The sequence below is a fragment of the Hipposideros armiger genome, unplaced genomic scaffold, assembly GCF_001890085.2.
Source record: "Hipposideros armiger isolate ML-2016 unplaced genomic scaffold, ASM189008v1 scaffold_158, whole genome shotgun sequence".
Taxonomy (NCBI): Eukaryota; Metazoa; Chordata; class Mammalia; order Chiroptera; family Hipposideridae; genus Hipposideros; species Hipposideros armiger.
Window position 1 is genome coordinate 1350725 of NW_017731508.1, and position 25905 is coordinate 1376629.

Here is a 25905-nt window from a genome sequence, read left to right on the forward strand (position 1 = left end):
AGGTGAGAGAGACTGTGAGAGAGGAGGGGGAGAGAGAGAGACTGACCCTTGAGTAGGAGAAAAACCTGGAGGTCGGCAGGAGAACAGGAACCCAGGGAAGGAGGAGGGATTGTGTGGTAGACACTGACATTCCCTGTGCTGACTGGTAGAGGCCCCTGCCCGGCACAGAGGCGCAGTGAGGAATGGGGCTGTGAGGCTGGCAAGAGTTGTGCCCGAGCCTGATGAGAGAAGCCCAAAGTGGAGAGGCAGTGCTCTGGCGTCAGCGTTATCCATCAGCCACCTGGACCTGGAAGAATCCAGCCTTGCCTAGGAGAAAGATCCAAAGATTGTTACCAATTCAGACCTGGCAAGACAGAGTGACACACCCAGGTTCCTAACCACAGGTACTTTAGTTAGCTCTAGTGAATGGGAAGATTAAAATCGATGTAATTTAAACTTCTCCTCCCCAGAGGAGTCTGGCATCACAGGCTGCCAAAAAAGTGCCCGTGTCCTTGGTGTGTCAAGTAGTTACTGTAAAAATAGAAGTAGGACACAAACGTTTTTTCTTTATCCTTTTTTCTCCAATTGGTTTTGTAAAACTTGGAAATCATTCAGGCCTAATCCGTAAAACCACCTTTTATTTCTAGAAGGTGGAGGTTTTCTTGTGACTCTACTGTCTTAACATAAATGCTGCATAAAAGTCTAAAGACGTGATTTTCTTGGTGCACCCGAAGACCCTGGGTTGGCACCCCCTCCTATGTCCATTGCCGCTCTGCATTGAAATCCCCGCACATCCTGTTTCTTTCCATAGGGGACTGGGTTCTCAACCCTGTGGTTCAAAAGGTTTCTGCTAGCATTGGTGTTTGTGGGAGAAATCCCAGATTGTTGGATAGGGAACGCCAGTGGGCAGAGAATGGGAAAGGAATGGTGAAAAATAGCTACTCCTGTAAAGAAAAATTCTTTATAGTAACAGGAATGTTTAACAGACAGACAAAATATGTAAATCTGTGTTTATCTCAGACAGGGAACAAATCCGTAGCATTAGCAATTATGACTTAGCTCAGACATTTGTCCCCTTACCCCATAATACGTATAAACATCAATATAGCTTAGAGTTTTATGTTAAAATGTTTTTCTCCTATTCCATTTGAGAGTTGTTTTTTAACATTCTTTTCTTCTCCTAGATGATGTGATTTGGGAAGAAAGTATTAATTCTCTTATCAGCTCTCTTTCCTTCCCAGTTGCTCAGAGAGTTGACTACACTGGTCCTTTATGAAGTAAGAGGCATTAAGGGAGCGCGTTCCTGATCAGACTGAGCAGACTGAGCTGCGGCTGCCCAGGCAAAGGGGGCTGACGGCTTAGCATTTATGTGACAGATGTACTGGAATAACCTGGAGCAACAGCATCAGGCACCTTCACACACTGCCACCTCCCAGTTAGTGGCTTTGCAGCATCTACATTTTTGAGACATTTTGAAGAGTTAAGATTCCATGCTTCTTGTTCAGCGTGACTTCAGTGAAAATTGTTCCTTGAGTGATGATTTTGAAAGGCAGCCGGTGTGTAGGTATTATAAGGAGTGCATATTCTGTTCATCACTTATGTATTCTTTCATTCATTCATGAGGTATTTACTGACTCTTTCATATGCCAGGTTCTGGCAGATTGGGGTGCCCTTGTGGCCGAGTATTTCTAACTCTTAAACATGTTGCTATATTATCATGTTAGAATAATGTCGCATATAACCTTGTCACGACAGCCAGTCTGCGGGGCGTCCTTGGTGTACACTGTTAATCTGTGATTATTTTCTAATGAGCTTGATGATAAATTAGATGCTGGCAGCTCATGCAGGACCACTGGGTGAGGGGACAGTTCTGTCCCTACAGTCATTGACTCACTTATTCAGCAAATGTCTACTGAATGCCTACTGTGTGTCGCTGTGTGAGGTACTAGATCCTCTCCCTCTGACCTGCTGGATGACTTTAGAAGCTTGTCTAAACTTCACTGGGTTTTGTTGCAATACAGTAGGCTCCTTATCCGCAGTTCCAGTTCCCTGCTGTTTCAATTACCTGTGATCAACCGAGGTCCAAAAATATTAAATGGAAAATTCCAGAAATAAACAATTCACAAGTTTTAAATTATATGCTATTGTGAGTAGTGTGATGAAATCTTGTGCCGTCACCCTTCATCCCACTGGGTACATGACTCAGCCCTGTATCCAGCGTCGCCTTGCTGTAGATGCTCCCCGCCTGTTAGTCACTTTGTATCCCTCTCGGTGATCAGATCAACTGTCCCAGTATCACAGTGCTTGTGTCCAAGTCACCCTTCTGTTAGCCTAACGCTGCGTCACAAAGCCTGCGTCATTCACCTCCCTTCATCTCATCATGTAGAATTGTGTCATCTCACATCATCACAAGAAGAAAGGTGAGGACAGTACAGTAAGATGTCTTCAAAGAGAGACCATATTCACATAACTTTTATTACAGTATATTGTTAAAATTGTTCTTCTTATTATTGCTTATTTTTGTTAGTCTCTTACTGTGCATAATTTATAAATTAAATTTTATCATAGGAAAAAACATAGTGGGTTTAGGATTTGGTAATATCCATGGGTATGCATATCCACTGGGGTTCTTGGAACATATCCCCTATGGATAAGGGGGGGATTACTGTATATGTTTTACCCAGACTCTTCAAATCCTTTATTTGATCACAGCCTTCCCATCACTTGCATTGATTGTACTTTATCTTCTCGATCCTGTGTCTACTTCCCTCCCCTCCCAGCACAGAATGCATAACTAGTCATTTCAGTATACACTCTTTACCATCTCTCTCTGCCGTATCCCGTCTTCCTCTTCTGCTATGGCCTTGGCAACTCCCAAGTCCATCTTCCATTGAGTCCATGGCTCTCCTAATAAGGCCGTGAGTACCTCTGGTGGTACTCTTAAAACGATGCTGCATGCACAGCTCTGCATCCTAGACAATTCAGCAAGCCCTCAGGGGCGCCTCGGTCCCAGTGTTTGTGATTCATTCACTACACTGACCATCCTAGAACTTGAGACTCTTCTATACCTTCATTTGCTCCCTCTTTTACTCTAAAGTTGGTGGTCATGTGACTTGTTAACCATCCCTTTTCTAAACACAGAATCTTGGGCATGTTTTTCTCTTTCATCACCTCCTTAGTCTGCAAGAGAGAAGGGACTCTCAGCTGATTGAGCAGCTGCCACGCTGCAAACAGTGTTGTTGATTGCCCATGCCTGCACTCTACATCCTTCCATTGCTCGTAGCCCCAGTCATTCAATCATTCATTCAGCATACTTTTGCCAAATGGCTGATAAGTATCCAATGCTATTAGATTTTAGTGAAGCGATGATAGGATACTCTTGACCTAGTGGGAGGAGATGTGTAGTCATTATCATACAGAAAGGTGCCTGACCTTTGGCCAACATAAAAAGAAAGTGTATCTAGAGTACATAGGATGAAATATCTCCCCCTAAAGGTAATGTCTGAGCTGGGTTTCACAGCATTTATAAGAGTTTATTGATCAAAGTAGTAGAAAGGGGGCATCTAAGAGGAAGAGAACAGTATATGTAGAAATATGAAAGAGCAAAGTATGTTTGGTAAACAGTAAGTAACCAGGAGTAGTGCTGGGTTAGTGGAGGAGGACAGCAGGAGAGAAGTCTGGGAAGTTACCCAGGTGCCTCTTATTCCAAGCAAAGGAATTAAGATTACCCTTCGAAAACCGGAGAGCGTTGGAGGTTTGCAAGCAAGGGAATGACTTGATCACACTGACTTTTGTTTTCAATGATGTCGATGATGGTAGCAGATGGTCCCATGAGTACTGCAGGAGAAAGATGATGAGGGCTGGATGGCCATGGGAATGATGACAAGAAAGGCGATACATTTGACAGATATATAAGACTAAGAATTACCCGGTCTTGGTGATTGACTGAGTGTCAAAGGAGATGACAGTGACTTTTTCCTGATGAGAGAAAGCAGCAGCTATAAGGAAAGACTGTTCAATTTTGGACATCTTGAGTTTTAGGGAATCTAAAAGACATTGGGTGGTGGGAATAAATAATAAAGAGAGAAGTAATTGTTGGGGATCCAATCTGGAGAAATCACAGAATAGGTGGGGTTGAAGCATCTGTAGAGGGCACAAGGGCATCTTAAGGAATACCAACATTGAATGCGCAAGTAGAAATAGTAACGTCTTTAAAACGTGACAGAAGAGGTGGATGATTACAGAGTCAGGCAGCAAACCAGGGGACCAGGTCTCAGGGAAGCTATGGGAGAAGTTTCAAACAGTGGCCTTCAGTGTCAGGCGTGACAGAGAATCCCGGGCTGTTGGATCTCGCGGGGTTTCCTGGTGTGCCCTGACACCACCGTCATCACTTCCCCGGTGTAAGTGCTGCCCCCAGGCTCTGCCCCAGTCTGTCGGGTGAAGCATTTGGTTCTAATGGGCTTCATCAGGGCATAGAGCTGCAAGTGGGAGATAACACGGAGACAGCACCCTGTCAAGACGCTTGCCTGAATGGGGAAATGATTCTGAAGGTGGGCGCCAGATGAGCTGAAGAGTAACCTGTGAGGGTCGGAGTACCTCGATGCATTTGTAGGCTAAAGTGAGGGAGGTGATAGGGATGGGGGCGGTGTGGGATAACTGATAGAGGCACGATTTTAAGAGGGAAGGTGGAAGGTGAACAACCTCTTATTCTAAGAAGGAAAGGAGGAAAGGGCAAAGGATGAAGATATTTCACGTTGGGTGGAGGAATTCCCTTTTCCCTTCTCCATCATCTTATTCTACTCAACCTCTAAACTACTGGAAACCACCAACCACTCCTTCCTTCTTGAACTTCCTTCTAACTTCTGTGCCACTGCCTAGGGCTCTACCCCTGACTAGACCTCTGCACTGTAGTAGACAGAGATTGGATGACTTTAATGTTCAAATGTTTGTTCACCATCTTCGTGTATCTGTGTTAATACTCCCTGACCTTCAGTGTTTCCTTCTAAAAAATGAGGGTTAGTATGTACCCTACAGGGTAGTTGTGAGGACTAGAACTTAGTACTCAGTAAATGTCACCTTTCCTGTTTCCTAAATATTGGAATTGACTATGGTTTGTTCCAAGAACACTTCCCCTCCCCTCTCAATCTAACCCACTCTCTTTGAACTGTTGCCTCTGTACTAATGACTCCCCACTAGTTCTTGCTTTCACTTCCGCTTCTCTCCTGAGAGAAACCTTTTTCCTTAGCTTGGCTTTTTTCACAAAAGCATTATTATTCTCCCAATCACTTGGGCTGGAAATCTGAGAAACCTTATTGATGCTACCGAGGCTCTTATAATCAGCTCCCAAGTCATTGGTTCCAGCTGCACACTATCTCATTCATTCATGCATTGAATTACTGGGTTGTCGGAAATGTCATGACGTATTTTTTGTATGTTTTTCATTGCAAAAATGCGTCATGACATTTCCGACAGCCCAATATTTTTCAAACTGACGAATCCTGTTAAGATACAAGACATGGTGCCTGGCTTACAGCTAAGCATTCAGAAAATCAGAATATGGTGTAATTATTGCTCTGCAAGAGTTTAGTATAAAACTTGAAGAGACCACGTGGGAGAATGTCTGTCTCAGACTTGGTGATGGGGATGATCTATAAAAGCTTCTTAGCTTGAACTGAGTTTTGAGGTTCAGTAGGAATGAGCTCCTTAAAGGTTCACGGCAGAGGCTCAGAGGAGGTAGAGGGGACATGTGTGGAGGTACCGAGAGGCCGCAGAATCAGTTTAGAGTATGGCCACAATGAAGACAGGGAGGAAGAGGCGAGAGAGAGCCTCAGGCTAGTCAGTTCACGAAGAGCTGTGTGCCTAGTTCAGCGCTGTGCAACAGAAACAAAATGAGAGCCGTGTGAGGAATTTTACATTTTCTATTAGCCACATTTAATAAAGTGGGAAGGATCTGGGGTAAATTATATTATTTTATGTAATCTAATTTATCCAAAATGTCATCATTTCAACATGGAATCAATATAATTTATAAAAGACACACTTTACATTTTTTTCTCTCATACTAAGTCTGAAAAATCCCAATTCGGATATTAAAATTTCATAAAATTTAAGGTTGAAAAAGTAGATTAGTAGATTCACATACAGAAGTTGTTCAACACATACTTAAAAGTTTTCCAGTAACTGCACTGAATATCAGTTTTTAAATTTAAATTTAAACTAATTTGCATTAAAATTACACATATATTAAAATTCAGTTCTGCAGTCACACTAGCCACATTTGAAGTGCTCAATAGATTCCTGTGGCTTTTGTGTTGGACGGAGCAGGTCCACAAGTTTGGGACTTCACACTTGAGGCCATAGGGAGCCATTGAAGGAGTAGCCGTTGAATTGGGGAGGTGACATGGTCAGAAGTAGCTTGGAGTAGCCAGACGAGGAGATGATGCATTAATCCACGTTTGGAGTTATAAAGTGGTGGGGGCATGCTCAAAGCAAGGATGTGGAGAAGCCAATATTACGTAAATAGCAGGTAGCGTGGGTGAGAATTGGTGAGGAGGGAAAGCATAGAGAGGGAACACTATCAGGTAATTCCTGATTTAGACTGTGACTCCATCCCTGAAAACCCTTGGCTGGGGATTTGGATAGAGGAAGAAGAAGGGCTCAGTTTGAACAAAGTTGAGGTTCTTTTAGGATGTCCAAGCAGAAATGTCCAGAAGGTTGTAGGAGTCGGGGCCTGTAGTTCTAGAAATACATTTTTGTTGAATCCTAAAATGATTCAGGAGTCACCGGATATATAGGCAGGCGTGAAGTGAAGCCATGGGAAGGATACGAGGTCTCCCAAGGACGGTGCTTTAGAGCAGGGGTCAGCTCCCTACAGCCCTGTGGGCCAAGTCCAGTGTCACATGTTTGGTGAGTGAAGTTTTATTGGAACTCAGCCATGCCTGTTTGTTCAGGGTATTGTTTCTGGGTGCATTTGTGCTACAGTGGGGCTGCCACTCTGAGAACTTGGGACAAAGACCCAGTCAGTGGTCTGCGAAGTCAGAAAGATTCACTATCTGGCCCTTTCCTGAAAAAGTTCGCCAATCCCTGCTCTAAGGGTTTGGGAGCCCTGAGGGTGGCACTCTGAGCAAGATGAAACATTTATGAATGAGCTCAAGTTAAGCTCGTTTTAAAGAGTGAGAAGGAGCCACCAACATGTAGACAGAGAACTGAGTTGCACAGGAAAACCTGGAGGCGAAGAAAAGAGATTTTTTTCTGAGAGACAATATAAATGACAGTGTCATGTGCTGTCAAGAGGTCAAGTAAGGCAACAATTGCAAAGTCGATTGAATTTAGCAGCTCTGAGCCCATTAACAATGGTGGTAGGAATATTTTCAGCAGAGAGGTGGGGCAGAAGCCCGTTTGCAGTGGGGCTCAGGAACCAGTGGGAGGGAGGGGTGGAGACAATGGAGACAGTGAGCTGTGTTCTCTCAGTCAGCTGGCGGTAAAAGGAAGTCGAGAGCTGGAGACTGAGGAAGATTATTCCAAGATTGGCATGCCTGCTTGAGAGAGGGAGAGGGAGAGGGAGAGCCTGGGGGCGCAGGCGGGGGAGGCCCTGCTCTCTTCATCCCTACCCTCTGACCCTGTCGTACTGGACAAAAGCTGCCTCACTTGATCCCTAGTCTCCTTGCTTTATCTTCTCCTGAGCACTTCACCGGACTTCTTTTCCTCCAAAGCTCCTCTTATCCCAGACCTTCCCTGCCCCCTGCTCAGTGAAGGCTCCATCTGCAGTCTTCACTGTCTGAGCTGGGCCACTTCCATTCGCAGGCACCTCTTCTCTTGTCAGCTTGCAAGCGCCCCTGCCTCAGCCCATCTCAGCCCTCTGCATTCTAACCTCTGGAAACACAGTACTCCATTCACATGTCAGGCGCCACGTAAGTCTTGCCTAACCTGACCCGTAATAGGTGCTCAGTTCAGCAGCATTTATGAAGTAGAAATGCAAGCAAAAGTCATAGGTCATTAAAATTTTAAGTCACATTATAAATTTATTATTGAACAAGAAATAGGACATTGCTTTGATCTCATAATAAAAACAGTACAAATTTGCATAGAACCGTGTTCTCAACCATAATTCTATCGGCATGGGGGACCGAGTAATTTTTGTCTTGGGGGCTGTGTTGTAGGATAGTTAGTAGCATCCCTGGCCTCCCACTAGCACACACCCCTTTCCCCCAGGATAACGACCCAATGCCTTCAGACATTGCCAGTTGTTCCCTGCAGGTATCCTTTTCTCTCATACTTGGCATTTTTAATAGTTGGATCCAAGGGAAATGATGCTAAATATCTATCTTATTCCAGGCAGTAATACATAGAAACCATCTGTCTTATTTCACCTAATAATACTCCAGTGTATAAAAATCACAGCGGATGCTCCACTGTGAGCTGATGGTTGCATCACTCAGCTAGTGTATGTTAGGGGAGGTCTCAACACAAACCACAGTTCACATAACATACCTGCCCCAACTCCCCTGCCTGTTCCAAACCAGCTATTCTGTTTTGGTTTCTTCGGTCAGGGGTGCTCTGATAAGTGAGGTCAGAATTGTCCCATCACAAGTATCTACCTGCTGGTTCTTTTTGGAAAAAGAACCAAAAGCTTGCACAAATATGGAGAGCTTTTGCATCCTGTTTAAATTTTTTATTTAAAGTGCAGGAATTCATGGGAAACGAGCAAGAAGAAGACCTGGTTGAGGATGGAGGGCCGTTTTAAGGGACACTGAACACACGCAGCTGTAATGTGAGGGGTGCTTCCCATTGAGTGTGGTGGACTGAAGTCACACTGCCCCTTGGGCGTCCTCCGGTGGGGATTTGGTCATGTGCCCTCTGACTCCTGTTCAGTCCAGTTTTCACTGTGTAGACACGTGGTAAGTGCACTAGGAATTAACCACTTGTGTCCACACTATTAGGTTGCTAATGCTATCTGCAGTTATTAGCATGTATTTTCTTGACATCAACAAATGTGTATATAAAGGAGAAATGCCACTGAAAAGCCAATTAAAGATTTTCTTTAGGTATCGAGGCTTTAAAATGATAATCAGAAGACTGCTTAGAAGAAGGCTGGTTTGTAGTATTACCCTCTGCCCTGCTCTGCGTTTTTCCTTGTAACTACAACTTGGTAAACAAGAGCTAATTCTTAACAAGAATCCAGAAAGTAAATGTCATTCTCTAAGCTGTCATTAGGAGAAATGTTGGCTTTATTGATGTTATATTCCTCATACAGCCAGGAGAAAGCAGGAAAACATTTTTAAAAAGTAATTTTTAACTGAGAACACAGTCCTACTATTAGCTCATTTTATGATGGGAGAAGTGTACTCTGCACTTGGGAATTTTTTAGTAGCTTCCCAAAGGTCTGGGTTTTATGGGCTACTAATAATTACTGTGATTTATTGAGCACCTACTACGTACAAAGCACTTTGCATAGATTAGCTCTGTGTGCTTTCAGAGCACTGTGCATTTTTCATAGTAGCACTTACCACAGTTAGAATCTCCACTTATTTATATGACTCATTGATTACTGTGTGTCTTCTCCATTAGACAGTCACCTCCATGTAGATGGATCTGTATCAGTGGTTGCCCCAAAGTTAGTACATAGCCTGGAACATGTTAGGTACAAAATAAATACTGCTGAGAAGGACGAGTGAACCCAGAGGCAGAGTGGTATAATTTTAAACATCAGGAAATGGAAAGCTAGAGTGGTTGGGTAGCTTGCTGAAAACCTGTAAATTGGCAGAATGGGGAATGCAGTTCAAGTATGTCTGGTCTTGGCTGCTCCCTTTCCACCACACGTGCCTTCTCAGTCTGTACGTGCCTGTGAGCAACTGGGGGGATCTTATTAAAGTGCAAATTCTCATTTAGTAGTTCTGAGATGGGCCTGAGAACTTGCATTTCTGAGTTCCCAGGAGATACCCATGGAACCATGCTTTGTGTTGCCAAGGTCTGCACCACAGGTGCAGTATAGAAAGCGATAACTTCTTTACCTGTTGGAGACACATGTGGTCTGTTTGGAAAGCCCTTGCCATGAGACAGAGCCCCCGCACCTGTACTGGTCTCCTAAGGAAAGTGCCATGAGGGTCTCCTCTTGGATAAATACACAGACCCCCTCCAGTTGGTTATCCATGGGCTGTGATATTCAACGAGTCTGAACTTGTGTATTGACAATGTTAATGGGCCCTGTTGGCCTCCATTCTGTCTCATACTGGTAACAGGTTTTGTTTCTGCTCTAAAGGTATCCAAGACGCCACCCCTCACATTTACCATGGAAATGCCAAGGAGTAGCAACACCCTTTCAAAAATTTCTTTGGGTATTTAGTTGGTGAATAAGTCCTATTGAGAATCCAGTCACCAAACACCAGACAGTCCCACCATCAAATGTGTAGCCATCCAGTGACACAGTACCCAGTGTGAGGGGTGGCTGCCATCTTCTGCCCTGCTATTGGTGCCCACCCTTCCTATTCTGGACACCTCAAGCTCTACCCTGCTTGTTGGCGTGTCTGATAGTCTCTTCCTTAATACCATCCCTGACTCAGCACTTCCTCCTGTTGTTGAGACGTAGGTAGAGAAGTTGACCTTTTTACTAGTCAGAGTTGGATGGGGGGACAAGGTGTAGGTGCTTATCTTGACACCACATGGGGAAGCGTACCTCAGTGAGAAGGTGCCCCTCAGTCAGTGCTGTGGCTGCTTACCATGGACCCCAGTCTGATGCCCAGCCCCACCTGTACTTGTCACCAGCCTCTGGCTACTCTGTTTCTGAGTTGAGCCCTGCTCGCTGTAAGGTGCTGTCTAGGTTCTTGACTTTGGCGCTGCTCATTCTCTGCCCTTCTCAGCCATTCATAGCAGATCTGCCCACCATCCAGGTGCCTGAGTTGGAGCCTACCCTTCATTCATCGTGTAACACAATGGCTCCATTTGTGTGTGTATACTAGTTTGGAAGATGTGTATATGTTGTTTTTAATTGCATAGTAGTAAAAATGGAAGGGGCACTTTAAAAAGATTGGTATTAGCTCTGTACTTTGAAAAATTCTTTTAGATACTCCTTCCTTTATAGTACTCAGATGTGCTAAATGGTCATGAAGGTGGTTTAATGAGATGAGGACTTAAAAGGTAGGGATATTGTTATATTATTGATACCATACTGAAAGTAAATTGGGAGGTGCCTGTAGTTTGTCCTGAAGTCACTTACTGAAGTGCTTACTTTAGTTCTCTTCACATAGACAGACAGGCACAGGGATTATAGTGGATGGCTGGGGAATGTAACACTGATGGAATTTTCTTGCCTCACAAGATGTGTTTTGATATCTTTTCTATCATTTTATTATACATTAAGTTTTCTCCCTTTCATTTTTATTTTTCATTTTGGTAGTGTCATTCATATCTATCTCTCTCTCTCTCTCTCTCTCTCTCTCTCTCTCTCTCTCTCTCTCTCTCCAGATATATAAATCTATGGAAACTATATGCCTATGCCTTTGAATTGCTCAACTTCCCAAAGATACTGATTAATGTGTACAGATGTGGGAACCACAAATACAAAGGACAGCTTACATCTTATGTTATACATTTTGCGTGTGTGTGTGTGTGTGTATACATCCCATATGTGTATAAATATATATATATTTTTTCCATGTTTAATACTTCAGCATCATAGTCATTGTTCCCATTTTTAAAAATACCATATTTTGTGAAATGATACAATCTATGAAGCATTTCTCATTATGTAGACACCCTGTCTTTAAATTATAGCAATTTCTTAGGATTTTAAGCCAAAATGAACTCTTAGAAATATGATTGATAGCAGGGAATGAGGCTAATGCTGGGTCATCAGTGGCACTCCATTACAATAAAGGTTGGACTAATAAAAGCATCCATCTTTTTGACCAATAAAACATTTAAATGATATGCTTATAGTTTTTACTTGGTACTGAATAAACTCTGAACTTGTGTTGTAGAAAGGCAGCTCTACTTAAGTGCTGATGAACTGTTTTTTGATGGTGCAAGAAAGTGCAGACCCAGGAGGGAGGCTCATGTTGAAGCTGCCAGTTTGATTTCTAAGTTGGCTTCTACCAAGGGTAAGACCCGTGGTCCTGGAGCCCCCTTCAGGTTAGGGCAAGAGCAGAGAATTTAGCAGTTGGCTATTCATTTCTCTAGCAGCGTAAGTGTACGCAGTAGGCTCTTTAGAAGTGCTTTGTTTGTTGCGTTGTTAGGAACACCGTGCTTAGGAGTCAAGAAGAGAGAGTTCACATGGGTCTGTGAAGTCTCCTCCAGCTCAGTTAGTTCCCCAGCACATAAGCTGGTACCACTCACTGGTGTGTTGGAAGAGGATTGTTAGATGGTTCATAAATCATTCACCAATTCTCATGATTGTGATTTGGTGTTGAAGCAATTCCATTTTCAGTGGGTTTTAATCCTTCTGATAAAGCCAAGGAAAAAGTCTCCATTTGGTACTAGTGTCTCTTTAATCTCTCTCTTCCAGTTGTAAGCTCATTATGTTAACAAAGAAAGAAGATGGCTCCGGCTGGGAGCCTTTGTGGGCAGCAGGCTCTGGCTAGAATTTAATAACATTGGTTAGGTTGTCTTACAGGTATTACAAAGTTTTTCTCTTCTCTAAAGAGATACATACTGGTTTTCCAGATGACAAAGTGATATAACGTTTCCTCTGAAAAAGATTTACATGTTGTCAAAAGTGGATACATTTTAAAAACAGTGTTTGGTGGAGGTGTAGATCGAGAAGGCAAACATAATGAAGGTAGAAGCGAGTGCCCAGGGCTTGGAAGCTGGCGCAGGTGTCCACTCAGATAGCTGGCTGCCCTAGGGATCTGAGAATTTGTAAGATTTTCACCCTGGAGAAGAGTTGTGGGAGAAATAAATCAGTCCTTTCCAATCTTGGGTCTCCTCAGAGCTTCTTCGGGATGGTTTTCAGTTTTTAAAATACTATACCAAACTGGATATAAAAGACTCCTTGAGAAATGGACTTTGTTTTTCGTTTATTATATTTTATTCATTTAGTAAATAAAGCTTTAAAATTTTGGGGTCTGTGGGGACCCCAAAAGGTAAACGGGACACATGCAGGTAAGACTAGAGGTGGATTAGGACAAGTTTACCACCGCACCTGGTGGAGAGGAGCAGGCATGCTGTTTTTATCCTACTCATGGTAACAGAGGGTCCCATTTGGGTTGTGATTACGTGCCTAGCTTTGGCCTGGCTTTAGAAACTCCAGTGCTTAATTATTGGTCTTTATCAAGGGAGATGGTTACAACTCTGGATGACCATTTAGAGTTGTCCACTGTTTATAGTATTTTACCAGCAGTCTAGTTCATCAGGCTTGAGGGAAATAAAACCCCAGGGCCAGTCAGGAGGACTGGAAGACTGGAGGTGCAGCTGGTGGGTAAGCAGCATTTTCCAGTGAGGAAGGGGGTAAGGAGGCAGGTCGCAGCGCACTGCTTCCACCTACTCATTGTTTTCTCTCGAGTTTCACAGGGACACTGAATAAGGCACTTCACTTCTCCTAGTCATCTTGTCTGGAGCACATGGGTAGAGAGTGTGGAATTTGAGAATGTTCCGATCCCAAAGCATTTGAGGAAGTCTCTATGTTGGTTGTCCCAGCAGCCAGACTTGCATCATCGAGATGCTCTTGGGGCAGAGCTGTCCGAGCCCCACAGGGCTTTGGAGGGCGGAAGGGAGGAGAGGTAGCAGTGTTCTTCCCGCCCTGTGTTTGGAAGGTGTTAATAGGTCCACAGGCCGAAAAATTCCCTTCTACAAGGGCACTAAAACTGTGTGGAAAACTTTTCTCCAGACATTGTTGAGGCTTTGGGGCTGTGTCGGTTTGGGGAAAGGAGACTGTCAATAGGGAGGGACTTAGGAAACAAACCACGGCACAACAAAACAAACAAAATCACAAAGAAAAACACACTTAATTACTTTGTGACTTTAGGATTGCAGAACAAAGTTAGATCATTGGAGCAGGAGATGAGAACAAACGCAGCCAGAGAGGGTGAAGTTTATAGTGGAACCAGGTGGGTGGAGATCATGGGTAAGTGGGGCGACCACTAAAATTTTGTTACGTTTTTTCCACAGTTGGAAATTCAAATAACCTGATTGTTACTAATGTAATTGCCAGAATCCTCTGAGGTATACCTTTATTTGTTTTAATTTCATTTTCAAGTTTGGCTTTGGATATCCAGTAGACAGTGTTTTGCTGCACTGTGCTCTGACATAACAGAATTTAAAAAATTGATTAACTGATTATAAGATAATTACCAAATAGAAATGACCAAACTGTTTTTCCACTCTGTTTTGCTTATTAAATTTTAAGAAATGGAAGGGTGTTATTCAAACATACCAAAATTAAGTAGTTTAATAATGCTAAAGTATCTGTAAAACAGATTCGAACTAATACTTTAATTGCAAATTATATACCTAAATATAGTACCTCTGACAAGGCATGATAATTTTCTTATACAATCAACTGTTTTACGTGTTAGTACACAGGAAACAAAATTTTGAAAATAAAGCATTTCTTCATAACATTTCTATTACTGAACTTTTTATTCACTCTTGACTTGGAAAACATAAAATTTCTTTGATAAGCTGACAAAATGAACTCCTGAGTGGTTAGACGTAACATCAATNACTCTTGACTTGGAAAACATAAAATTTCTTTGATAAGCTGACAAAATGAACTCCTGAGTGGTTAGACGTAACATCAATTGATTAAATTTTTTTTATATAATCTTTCTTAAGGTCTAATTATAATGCGATAGATACAGTTTTATTTTTGCAGGGTGGTTGAGAATACAACTCTACTTGTTTGTGGGTCTAGTGTGCTTTAAAGGTGTCCTGGAACAAGAAACGCAGAGAGAAAGGAAAGTCAGGGTTTTCAACCTTCTAGATAAAACATTTAATATCCGAATTGTGTGTGGCCCATATATTTCATTGATAAAAGGGCCCAGAAGATGAATGCATAGTTACTCAAGCATGAAAACATTACCGCCTTTTAAAGCTGCTACCAAAGTTTAAACCATGTGAATACTTTATTTTTATCTACAAGCCAGGTGTTGACTGAGCTCTCTTTGCCTCATTTGGGGGGGGGGGGTGACCTCTTTTTTCTTATATGCTTTTGTGTTGCTCAGTAATGTCACCAGTAAAGAGTTAACCGGATCTCACTTGATTCCCTCTGGCTTCTATGATGATGAGTAATGCGAGGTTGGTAACAGCAAATTGTTGTTTACAAGCAAACATGGCATTGTGCACACAAGCAGTCCTGGTCTCCAACTGGTTTGATTTCATGGTGGTCAGCAGCTGATCTGTGTAACATACAACCTTCCTGCCTCTCTAAATGTCAGAAGAATGACTGTTTGTTTATCTTGCTTTCATGGCAGCTGTTTATTCTGTAATGCATTTACCTCGACCTTGATTCCCAAAGAGTGGCCCTTTTCTCCTCCCCAGTTCTGTTTACATTAGTCCTGCCCCTGGTGTCACCTATGAAATCTGTTGATTATTCCACCTGGTTAATGTTAAATTGCTCTTGTAAGATGATGTGTTTGTTCATAAACACAAATGCTGGGCCCCTTGTTTACTGTACCCATGGCAGCAATCATTATTAAACAAATATTGCTTTGTTTGCGGGTGTGAGCAGCAGTTTATCCTGCAAGGTCTGTTTAAAAAAACACACACGGAAAAAAAAATAACTTATATGCTAGAATTTTGATAAAGGAAGAAAAAGGGGAACTTGTCCCTGGAATGTGGTTGAAACAGACTTAGGTTTGCTTTCCTTATCTTTTGCTTGGATGAAGGGGCTGAGAGATTAGCAAGTTGTTTGGTTTTTCTAAGAGATTTCCTTAGTGTAATGATATCTCTGCAGTTGTTTGCTTTTTTCAGAAGGGAGAGAGCTCTCCTGAAAGGCCAGTAGCTCAGTCCTAGAACATCAGATGCTAGAAAACTCTGTGGCGCAAACAAGGACTTAGAAGGTCTAGGAGAAAAGTCTAGTGCTATGACCAAGTCAGTCACCTTTGACAGGTACAGTCCTTGGGTTTGTGTTGTTGTGGGTGCGTTGTGTGTTGTCCTGTGGACTGCATGGGACCCTGTGTGATGCATTTACTTTGTCCAGTTTGAAAAGGGAAGATTAACTTTTAATTGGATGTGTTCTGAATAAATCCTGTCATATAAATGGAGATATCTTAATTCGTTGGAAATTATACAATTAATATACATTATTTATTTTTAAAAGCTACAGTTTTGGGTCTTAACTGGTACTCTTACCTGTCTCATTTTACAATGAGTTTGTGCACTGTATCATTTCTAGTTCAGTAAAGCAGAAATTGTGTCTCTTTATTCAGCTCCATGTGTGACTCTTGTCCCTTGGACACCGGGAGCCACATTAGATAAGACAAAACATTAGCCTGTCCGTTGTCATGTTTTGCCAACAGGAGAGGAAACGCCGATCACATCATCTTTGTTTTTTGTTTTTTTCACTTATTGTCTGTTGCTCTTTCTGAATTTGCATTGTGTTTCAATACTAAGCATGGTCTCTAGCATTTGCTGTAAATTACAAGGCTACAGCACAGACGAGGGTGAGGGTGGAGGTTGGGAGGTCATGACCTTCAACAAAGTACGGCCTTTTATTTCAGAAAAAGCCTGCTAATCTATCTGTAACAGCAACAGCAACTTTTGCGGGGGGAGGGTACATGTATACATTTTAAAGGTTTTGAAGGATAAAATTAAATAATTGTCCCCTTCACACAGTGGAGAAGTGCAAGCAAAGACTTCTGATGGCCACGTACACTAAGTGGCCGTGATGCTGTTGAACACATTGTTCACTCTGGCCACTAGAGCTAGCGGTCACGGGCAGGGGCGACGCGGGCGGGACACCGAGTGTGTCGTACACTGATGGTGGAAGCCCGTCCCCATGTATATTAAACTATATAAAATATGGAAATGAAAGAATATATGTTCTGAACTGGTTGTTGGCCGCTTTATTCCACCAGGCTGTTTGTGAGAGTTCAACTGTTTGAATGTTCAAATGATTAAAGTTCAGCCGGCTTTGTTAGTTCTCAAACTTAAAATGTTTTTTGTTCTGTAAAAATGCTTTTTAATTAAGCACCCCAGAACACCTGGCCCTGTCATACCCTAAGCTGCAGAGGCTTCCTTATGACAAAGTAAACAGCTAGCAGTGGATTGGCAAAGCTCCTTTTCGGTTTCTGTTTAATTGTTTGAGCTTCCTGGATTAATATGCCCGGGAGTGGGTATGCATTCTCCTTTGTACTTCTGTTTCCTAGAGCGGCTTGTTTCGAACTTCGATAGTTAGCCCACAGTTGCTATGATTACAGCACTCAAACTCTTGTCTATTGGGAGAGAAGGAAAACAAGACCAGCAGTAGCTGAGATTCTAATAATAAAAACTAAACCTCTGTAACTTTTACGAGGGTGGATGCTTGCTACCTGCACTTATTGATGTCTTGTAAAGATTGCAGCGTCCAGGAAAGTTTAATTTTAAGTCAGGTCGCGAGACTGAGATTTCTAGTTTCTCTGAACAGCATTGCTGCCCTGGCAGAGGAATTCAGAAGTGTCTTTTCCTTGGAAATACGAAGTCTGATGTCTTCACATTGAAAGCCTGTTGAAGAAGGGAAGCCACCTTTTCCTTAGCATTATCTTATCATTACCCTTTCCCTCTACCTCGATGCTGAGTCACGGGTTACAGAGAAAATGAAATATCCTATTCTTTACTACTTCCAGTCCATCCGAATTGTCCTTCTATATATTAAATGTTCACCATGGGTTTCAGTGGAATTTCTCATTGGTTGCTTATCTTTAAATTTTCAGCGACTGAGACAATCCTACTTCTGTTAAGACTTAAAATGATTTAATGGCTTGTGTTATTTTCTGAGTTTCAGAACTCCAAAATGGCTAGTCATTCCACAGAAGTACAGGAAATAGAGTATTTAAAAGTAGGAACATGAGAGGTGGTGGCTAGCACACGTCTTTGATCTCATGTAATTGTGAGGTTAGATTTGGATCTTTCTGTCATTTAATCATTTAGTTAAAAATCCAGCAATTATGTATTAAACTCCTATTATGTGCAAAGTGTGCCTGAAAATAAATTTCAAGGTATTTTTTAAAATTCTTATTAAACAAATGGAGGTGGAGAGGTGGAGAAGGAAATCATTTAATCTGAATGCTTTTTTTTTACATTTAATTGATAAAGTACTTCTGGTTTAATTGATAAGTACAAACCAGTTCCTAGTTGTTTTTTTTCCTCCTTTGAACCATAAAGGTGAGAGAGTTCGTACATTGTACTGTGAACTGTGAACATGATTTTCCTCCCAAACGCTCACCCCTGAGGATCCCAGCATCACTGAGCCCCCCGAGCTGGAGGTTCTCCCCGACTGGCTGCTGTGCGGTGTGAGGGGCACCCAGGTACCACTGCCCCTACAGATGCCTCTCTAGCACCAAGTCCTGTGTTTCCCACATTCCTAATGGCGGGAGAGCTGACTGGCTCCCAGGGCCCATGTGCCAGAGCGCTGTAGGAGGGGTGCCCCTACAGTTACTCTGCTTCACCTCCCCTTGGGAGGCCCAGCCCAGCATCACCTCTGATGTGTCCTACTGACCCAACGCCTGGGAAGATTCCAGTTTTGCTCTGCTGGCCTATGGCTAAATAAGTGGCCACTTTTTTTTTTTAACACGTTTTTGACAATTTCATTGCCCCTGAACTTTTTTTTCCTAAGTGCTAAATGAAATTCCAGAATTTTAAAGATAGATCGAGATATCTACAGTGCACAATAAAGTTGATAATGCATAAATCATTTTTAACAACAGGTAATATGCATAATTTATGGTGTTACAGTGCTATCTTTTTGATATTTATGATGGATAATGCTCAGTTTTTGTCCTCATATTACTGCTTTAAATTATACCACAAGAAAATTAATGAGAAAGTAGATTTATGGGTTTCATTTGTTTGTCAATTCGGAAATTAATTGGGTGTTAATTTTAGCTGTCCCTCATCAGACCAGGGCTTCAGTGTGGGGAGCACTTTGCATTCACTGTAGCTTACCTCCCATTTACTGTGGGTCACTAGGTTTGCATACATTAAAATAGCCCTCCGGCTCATTCCCTTGATTACTTTTTGAACTGCCATGCGTTAGAAAATGTACGCCTTTCTGTTATAATTATGAAAATTTGGTATTGGAGGATGGCGCCTTCATAACACAGTCAGCACACTGGCTTCCCACACTCGGCTTTTGAATGGTCTTTCCATAAAACGGGACCCCTGCCACTGGGTCAGCGGGTGGACAGATGCTGGCGTCTGAAGGGTTCAGCCACAGTTTGTGGAAGTGATCGCAGATGAGAAAATAATCAGCTGTTGTTACTGTTTCTCTTGTTTTGTTCTTACTCTGCTTTTGTCTTTAAGAGTGTGCTATGAAACCCCCAACTTGTAGACAGTGCTTCAGCATCTTGGGGCCAGTTGTGGCCCCTCCATCAGCCCCTTTCTTTACCCACTTCCTTAATCCGTGAGTTTCACTTGTAATCCCCTCCACCAGCCCTTCATCTTGTCACTGCCACCTGCTCCGGTTGCATCTTGCCAGGTGAAGGGTGAACAGTTGAAAGCACTGACTCTCATCCCATGCTTTCTGGAGCCTGAGTCCTTTTTGTTTGAATGAGAGGAGTCAGAGTACAGAGCTGGTTTCGTGTCCCAGGCTGCCCTGCTGTTTCCCCGGGGTGGGGACGGGGACACGACCTCCTTAGCAGCACCCGGCTCCTTCAAACTCCTTGGAGAGGACTGTGCTGCCAGCGATAGTTTTTGCACATTTAAAGGGAAGCAGTTCATTGACCTGATGGGACCCAGATGTAAATGTGTGCTACGTATCTTAATACTAACAAGTTTTTATTTTCTGACCAGCATGAACATGATCATTAAGGATTTTGAATCTTCATGATGCAACATGAGTAATTCAAAGAGTGCTTATTTTAGAACTAGAGCTTGCCAGACTCCCACCCTCATTCTTGTCCAGTCTATAAATTCTGCACGGAGTATAACTGATGATGAAGTAACAGCCACATGTTCAATGTTTCTAAAATATAGAAATTCACATAGTCGCTCTATTCTTAGAGTTCCTCTCTTCCTCCCTCCTTCTCTTCCCTGCTCTCCCCTCCTTCTCTCTTCCTTCCCTCCCTCCCTTCCTTCCTTCCTTCCTTCCTTCCTTCCTTCCTTCCTTCCTTCCTTCCTTCCTTCCTTCCTTCCTTCCTTCCTTCCTTCCTTCCAAGAGCTGTTATCTCTTCAAAATTACATGCCATTTCCCTTCTTTCCTTGCACATGAATGAACAATGAGAAAGGATTTTTCCTTTGGGTTGGGGGGAGGACCGTGTAATCACTCTCATCATTTTCCCAAAAGTGATTTCATAGTTAACTTTTCTTCTCTGCTCCCCACAGAAGTGGAAATACATTTTACAAAAGTATGTTTAGTTTAATTTACACATCCTTTCATGAACAGGCCAAGTTCTTTAAGGGCATTTATTCTGCTTCATATAAATAATTGATCGGCCAAGTTAATTTACTTCTGCCTGACTTGGTCAACCTTAATTAACTGCCCTGGAATCAAGACTGAACTTTTTGGTAGCTTAAAATCCTTCACAAGCATGATAACAAGGGCTTTATTTTTCCTAAATTTTCAGTATCAACACTATAACCAAGGGAATAATCATCATAATAAAACATTGCTTTAATTTACTATAAATACATTGGCCTGGACATTATGAATTTTCCAGAATACTTCCAGAGAGCAGCCCTGTGGGCAGTGACAATGAATAAGCATGCTCAACTCAGCTCTTATCCGTTTCTATAAATCCCTCCAGCACAAACATCGATCTTTTGAAATCAGAAGCTGTGTAGTATTTCCAAGCAAGATGAGAATTGGGCCGTCTTGGCTTCCACAGCTTTCTGACTTCTGTGTGACGTAGCATCATCCTTTGTAGGGTGATCACATACGATCAATCCACTCAATACAAATACAGGACAGCGCCTATACTGCATAGATCACATGTGATTTGAACTGGCCACGCTCACTCAGAGAAGCATCCAGTAAGCAGAGGAAGGTTTGGCTTTGCTTCTGGAAAAAGGACACGGTAGTGAGCCTGAGGTGGCCATGGCCTCCAGGTGCCACGCCTTTACACCAATGCAGGGCTCCTGGATGATGGTGGTGCACGCTTTCTTGTTCTCAATTTGTCATGGAGCAAAGCAGCTCAGTGCCTGTAGGGAGTCCCAGAGGGAAGGGAGTTTATACAAACTGAGTGCCAGCGACAAGCTCCCTCTAAGAAGAGAGGGTCAGTGATCTAGGTTAGAGAACACACATGCCTCTTGTACATGTGGACTTGCTTTCAGATCACTCTAACATTGTAAAACGCAACAGGAAAAGGCATATACAGTTGTTTACTAAAGAATGCTGACACTTTCGTCTTTGCATCTCAGGTGCTTCTATTTGTCTACCTGTCACCCTCATTATCATCTTTTCTGGAATTACTTAGTTTCCTTTCTGTTAGTTTATTAATTCACCACCTTGCACAGGACTTTGCAAATTGGAAATTGTCTGCCATTTATTGGATGGACAAGTTCACATCTTAAATGGGGGATGATTGTGGCTGCATCTGTTCCTTAGACCACGAAGTTGTAGTTGCCTTATCTGTAAATTAGGGATCACATCACCTGCCTTTTCTCTCATTGACTTGTTATGAGTTTGAAAAGTATATCAGAGGCTTTGTAGTTTATTAAATGACTTATTAAATGGCTTGGAACATTCCATAGAAAGAAATATTGCCTACCCAGATAATGCTAGAAATATTCTTAGACATCGAGACTCCTAATTTTTCACATGTGATTTTCAAAAAGCTTTTCCCTCCTGATTGGTGTGGGAGACTATGGGAAACTTTAAATCTTCCAACCTACATACTACTGTTAGCACTTGACTAATTAAGGACATCCTCAGACCAAAATAATCCTTTATGCAGCTTGGTCCCAGAGCCTACACTCTTGCAAACCTGATTGACGAGCCAAACTGCTTGGCGCACTGCCTGCAAGCTTGTGCCCGAGGACTTGGCAGTCTCCTTTGGAGCTACGTGGAGCAAAGCCTTCTCAGTGAGTTGTGGACTGGAGATGGTACTTCCTCACCCTCCATGCCACGTGGGGGTATCACACCCAGAAAACAGCAGCAGGGCTGGTCTCTCAGGACACCTGTTTTCGGGTCTAGAGTCGCCATGGTCACATGGTTTGAAAGCAGCGCTCTTCCTGCAGCTCTGCCTGTCCAGGAGGACAGGATATTTGGCTAAATGTACCCCATGCTGTGGGCAAGTGCAGATTTTATGTAGAGGCAATGTTTTTGTCTTTTGGGGATCCAGTTGCTGATATGGATAAGCTTTCCAGAAAGTAAAATATACACATATTAACTACCGTATTTCCCCATGTTTAAGATGCTGCCATGTATAAGACGCACCTTAATTTTGGGGCCTGAACTTTGAAAAAAATGTATTATGTAAAGTTATTGAACTCAAGTTTTATTCATCATAAAATTCATACAACTCCTCATCACTTGCGGGAAATGCAGGTAAAAAAATCTACAACCACTCACTGTATAAGACGCACCCAGTTTTTAGACCCCAAATTTTTCAGAAAAGGGTGCGTCTTATACATGGGGACATACGGCATTTTTTTTGTTTGTGTTTCTTTAGGTATGTTTGATACATATCTGAAAAAGTCTGTGGCTTTCCTTGCTAACTACTCTAAAACAACCATTCCCTCCCTCAAAACATAAACACCGTCTTTCCTTTAGCTTCTATACAAAGTTCAAGTTTGTGGAACAGAATCTGAAACATTGGGAAAAGAAATACCTAAATTTCACAAATTGATTCCCTGTTTTAGTGATGACCAAGTTACCTGCCTTGCCTGGTTCTTATATCTTAGAGAAAGTTTTAGTTGTTTTTTGATAGATTATTTGCTCTGCAGATGGTAAAGCTATGAATATAATTGTTAAAGGACTATAATTACTGGGAAGTCTGATCTAAAGAGACAAGAGTGAATCAGCTGTTGCTTCTGAGTTTGTTTCCCACCTGTTAAAAAAAATGCCATTCTTAATCCCCTTCAGTATTGGATTAACTTAAAAAAATATGTCTTCTGGGTTTATGAAGTTTGTTCTCAAGCTGGGTCAGACTGTGCACTGAAAGGAAATGAAGAAAGATGTGAATGTTTTTCTGCTTTTATTTCTGCCACTTGCTTTTTGTGCACATCTATAGAAAAGAGACATAAACCAATTTCTAGCAAGAAGGCATCCTCCTCTAAAATGTCCAGTGGTTAAATTTCCATGCTGTCACATAGTTCGTGTGTGTGTGGGGGGTGGGGGGAATTCTGTAGCAATGGTTATATGTATGTCTTTCCATGTTATCTGACCTTTTATCTGTGATTGGTATTTCACATTAAAGTTTTAATTATTCAAGACATTTCTCAGCTTTCATGTTTGAATTGTCAACTTCTTTAGTGTGACTATTGTTTTTTCTGTTTGAAGTCCTACTCTGTGAACTTGGAGTATGACCCTTACCTGCCACTTTCATTGTTTAGCCCCCATTGCACATCAACTTTAAGAAAACACGTGGTTAAGAACGCTGACCTGAGACTGAACTTGTTCCTGTCCTGACTCCACCATTACTAGCTGTGTGTGATACATCCTGGACGAATTAAGGCAACTCCCCTGGAGCCTAGTTTTCTCATTTGCAAATTGGGGGTAGCAATTGTCATGAGAACTAAATGGGAGAGTATCTGTAAGTCAGATGCAGGAGGGCCTGGTATGACACTGGTGATACATAGATGGTAACAACTGACATTCGCAAATATTATCTGTCTTTTGTCTTAAGTGGACACCTTGACCCAGAGCTGAATTGGCACCCTGGGATAATGGTTTTGTACCTAGAGAGTGACAAGGTGGAATGTGAAATGTATTTACGCAGGTGATATTATCTAGCTACTCATCTTGTACAATATATATGATATTATTAGATGTTTGGTACTTGCAAATTCAGACCTTTTCTTTGGTATACCTCGGTAAGATTTTTTCCAAAAGAAATATCAGGAGGCCCAGACCTTCCAGGCCTTACCCTGGAGGCTAGTAATCCCTCATGAGAAACATGTAACCTTGAATGGGATTTCTCAGGACAATTTTAACTGTATGACAAAGATCAGAATCTGAATTTATTTAGTGTCCGAAAAAAATTTTTTTTTTCCCTCCTAAAAGTGGCCTGTATTATTGTAATGGCCAATTTTGAAGAGTTTTGGTACCTGAGTGATTCCCAGGAGTACAAATCTTTAAAATACTTTTTGGTTTTCTGACCATAAGCGTTTTCAACACGAATTACCTCAGGGGGCCTCTGGTAATGTGTGTCATCTCCTGATAGACTTAAATTGGAGAGTATTTCCTTAAGAGTGTAACATTGCCACACGGGCTGCACACACTAAAATTTAATCTTATACCTAATATCCTGTATAAAATGACTTAATGGTTTTCAAGCAAAATATCCAGATATGATCACAGAAATTTAACCATAAATCCCAGGTTCACCTGAAAATATTTATTTTTTCTAAGGGGAAAAAGAGAACATATTTCAAATATTACTACTAAAACTTGAAATTGGACCGACAGTTCCACACTCAAGAATCATGGGACTGGACCACGAATGAGGGATAAATTGAGTGAAAGAAAATGACAACTGTTTACAGATTTTTGGCAATATTTAAAGCAGGGCCCTTCTCCTTATGTACAACAACTGTTTTAACAGCTGCTTTTTTCCTTTTTTCTTTCTGCCCCACTCCCTCCTAAAAAATCCTTCTATCAGGTTTTTGAGTCATGATGCAAGAATCTGGGCCTGAGACAAAAAGTAACGGTTCAGCCATCCAGAATGGGTCGAGCAGCGGCAACCACTTACTAGAGTGCGGCGGTCTTCGGGAAGGGCGGTCCAACGGGGAGGCGCCGGCCGTGGACGTGGGGGCAGCCGACCTGGCCCACGCGCAGCAGCAGCAGGTACTGTGGGCTGGGCCAGGCGGGGAGCGTGGTCCGCGCCAATAATATGACATTTAACTATTGTGAATTTTGTGTGCTTACCTGACTCTCTACCTGACTGTAAGCAGCATCTTTCAAGTGACCAGTGTGCCAGGGTCCCTGTGGTTGGCTTAAGAGACTAATTCTGAAGCTCCCGGGAGTTGGAAGTCTTGGAAACCCATCCTGTGGGTAGTGGATGTTGAGAAGGAGATTGAGTTGACCATGGCCACTCCCTCCAGCCCCTAGTGTGTCAGCCTAAAGTTTAACTATTTGGAATTACATGAACATATGGAGAAATGGTACATGATGCTTTAATTAAAAAAATATAGATAACTGACTTATGAAGCCTTATGAGGAAGAAAACAAAATAAGGGATAAGAAATAAAAGAAAAATAAGGGGTATAAGAGTAAGTGAGCAAGGAGAGTAGAAACGGAGAAATACAGGCAGAACTGGGTAAACAGCAGCCAACACAGCAGTGACACAGGCATGGGTGAGAGAAACGGCTGCCTGCTCCCTGGAATAGGTTAGGGTACGGGCTCCTTACGTTCATTTCTTGTATACACATGGCTGTTGTGATGTGGCGGAATCCTAGTGATGTTTCACATTGGCTCTGCTTGGTGGCTTCCCATGTGCACATAAATTGGGACACACTCATTCCTGTTATGTTCTTTTGTGCATGTAAGTGGGTACCTGTGAGTGACAGGTAAAATAGTTCCAAATGGTAAAGGTGACCCAGAAAATGGTGTTGGGTAGACTAAGTATTGATGAAAATTTAAATAAGTAAATAGCATTTTCCTGAAGACAGGCATTGTTTTTCCAACCTCTCATGGAA

The 25905-nt window shown here is 42.3% G+C and overlaps 1 protein-coding gene across 8 annotated transcripts in view; it reads left to right on the forward strand.

The window, feature by feature from the left end:
- Positions 1-25905, forward strand: part of FOXP1 (forkhead box P1) — a 601823-nt gene that overhangs the window by 341767 nt on the left and 234151 nt on the right. For 7 of the 8 annotated variants that reach the window (XM_019651316.1, XM_019651317.1, XM_019651323.1 and 4 more), the window contains one exon: positions 24870-25054. In XM_019651316.1, the coding sequence (XP_019506861.1) occupies positions 24881-25054 (174 nt within the window). In that variant the 5' untranslated portion in view covers positions 24870-24880. Of the gene's footprint in view, positions 1-15932; positions 16021-24869; positions 25055-25905 lie in introns of those variants that run through there. The other variant, XM_019651321.1, reaches the window with a different exon arrangement.